The sequence below is a fragment of the Leptodactylus fuscus genome, chromosome 2, assembly GCF_031893055.1.
Source record: "Leptodactylus fuscus isolate aLepFus1 chromosome 2, aLepFus1.hap2, whole genome shotgun sequence".
Lineage (NCBI taxonomy): Eukaryota > Metazoa > Chordata > Amphibia > Anura > Leptodactylidae > Leptodactylus > Leptodactylus fuscus.
The window spans coordinates 263,805,286-263,807,785 of NC_134266.1; the positions used below are offsets into that span (position 1 = coordinate 263,805,286).

General features: G+C 45.6%; 1 protein-coding gene across 6 annotated transcripts in view; it reads right to left on the reverse strand.

The window, feature by feature from the left end:
* The window catches only part of FAT3 (FAT atypical cadherin 3), a 502,317-nt gene that overhangs the window by 88,926 nt on the left and 410,891 nt on the right, over positions 1-2,500 (reverse strand). For all 6 annotated transcript variants that reach the window (XM_075266169.1, XM_075266167.1, XM_075266168.1 and 3 more), the window contains one exon: positions 1,998-2,208. In XM_075266169.1, coding sequence (XP_075122270.1) covers positions 1,998-2,208 — 211 coding nt within the window. The remainder of the gene's footprint in view (positions 1-1,997; positions 2,209-2,500) is intronic.

Here is a 2,500-nt window from a genome sequence, read left to right on the forward strand (position 1 = left end):
AAGGTTGTAATGATGTTCCCCTAGAACAATACCCCACAATGTGAGCCCTGCGCGGTCCCAGCTGACTGCCAGGAGGGGGTATGATGTATTAGTCATGTATAGTCATATAGCCCCGGGCCGCGCTCCCTGCAAACAAATACACAATTATATGCTTGGCTACGGATCCGGGCTGCGACCTGCGAAAACAATCCCGGTAATGAGTCTACCATATCGAGGTATAAATGTCATATACAGCACAATGGCGCAGATACAGAGGGCCGCCGCTGCAGATGTTACTGCGGACTGGACCGTGCGCACGTCGTGGAGATTTATAGAGGGAGGAAACCCGGGCGAACCTGAAACCCCCTGCAAGCCCCGAGGTTGTTATATGAGGGTTCAGATTAACCCCTGGAGTCAGATAAAGGACTGTGTATCCATTATACATGAGTCATATAATAACCCAGGGGGTCTAATATAGGGACGGGGGGAACCTGGAGCCTCCTGTAACAAGGGGCTGGGGTCTAAGGAACACATGACGATGTAGCCTCTGCACCCCTATAGTTATGGCCGTACCCCTCACTGATACAGGGAGAGAGGTGAAGGAGATATAGAAGGTAATAGAGTGCGGCATACTAAAGGGCGAGGGGGTGGGAGGCCGAGAAGAGCGAGACACGGCCATCACCCAATGTCTACTCATTGTACCTTATAGGAATATCAGACCCCAGACCCCTATATTATTATCAGACCCCAGACCCCTATATTATTATCAGACCCCAGACCAGACCCCTATATTATTATCAGACCCCAGACCCCTATATTATTATCAGACCCCAGACCCCTATATTATTATCAGACCCCAGACCCCTATATTATTATCAGACCCCAGACCCCTATATTATTATCAGACCCCAGACCCCTATATTATTATCAGACCCCAGACCCCTATATTATTATTATCAGACCCCAGACCCCTATATTATTATCAGACCCCAGACCCCTATATTATTATCAGACCCCAGACCCCTATATTATTATCAGACCCCAGACCCCTATATTATTATCAGACCCCTATATTATTATCAGACCCCAGACCCCTATATTATTATTATCAGACCCCAGACCCCTATATTATTATCAGACCCCAGACCCCTATATTATTATTATCAGACCCCAGACCCCTATATTATTATCAGACCCCAGACCCCTATATTATTATCAGACCCCCAGACCCCTATATTATTATCAGACCCCAGACCCCTATATTATTATCAGACCCTTATATTATTATCAGACCCCAGACTCCTATATTATTATCAGACCCCTATATTATTATCAGACCCCAGACCCCAATATTATTATCAGACCCCTATATTATTATCAGACCCCAGACCCCTATATTAGTATCAGACCCCAGACCCCTATATTATTATCAGAGCCTTATATTATTATCAGACCCCAGACCCCTATATTATTATTATCAGACCCCAGACCCCTATATTATTATTATCAGACCCCAGACCCCTATATTATTATCAGACCCCAGACCCCTATATTATTATCAGACCCCCAGACCCCTATATTATTATCAGACCCCCAGACCCCTATATTATTATCAGACCCCAGACCCCTATATTATTATCAGACCCTTATATTATTATCAGACCCCAGACTCCTATATTATTATCAGACCCCAATATTATTATCAGACCCCTATATTATTATCAGACCCCAGACCAGACCCTATATTGTTATCAGACTCCAGACCCCTATATTATTATCAGACCCCAGACTTTATCAGACCCCAGACTAGACCCCTATATTATTATCTAGACCCCAGACCCCTATATTATTATCAGACCCCAGACCCCTATATTATTATCAGACCCCAGACCCCTATATTAATATGCTTATTCCCATACATAGCACCATTAGTAATATATTATAGAATATATAGGGTGGTCTTCCTGGACGTCAGTGCTTCCTCCTATACACAGCCCCCCTAGCCCCCCGCTCAGTACCTGTTTCTATGGAGTATATAAGTTCGGCATTTTCTCCTTTGTCTCGGTCTAAGGCAGTGACTTGTATGACGGCCGAGCCAATGGCTGCAGACTCGAAGACGGAGGCCTCGTACAAGGGGCTGGTGAAGTAGGGGCTGTGGTCATTCGCGTCTTCTACCGTAATGGTAACCCGCGCCAGGTTCCTTCTGTACGGGAATTCCTGATCTTTGACCTTTTGGAGAGAATGGAGAAAGGATTGTGAATTATTCATCGGCAGAGTTTTGTCTTGACAATGAGCGAGGGGTCAGAGCGAGTAACGAGGAGGCAGCCAAAACCTGTGCAGATGTGCCCTGACCCCCTGCCCCATAACAACATCCTATTATGGTGGAAATATCACCGCCGGAATAAATAGTGTTACCTGTCAGGCCTATGGCTGGCGGCCGAATGACTTCACCCCATGACCTCCCCTGGACACATCCAAATAAATCCTAAATTCTGTCCAGAATTAAAGGGTCCAAACATCA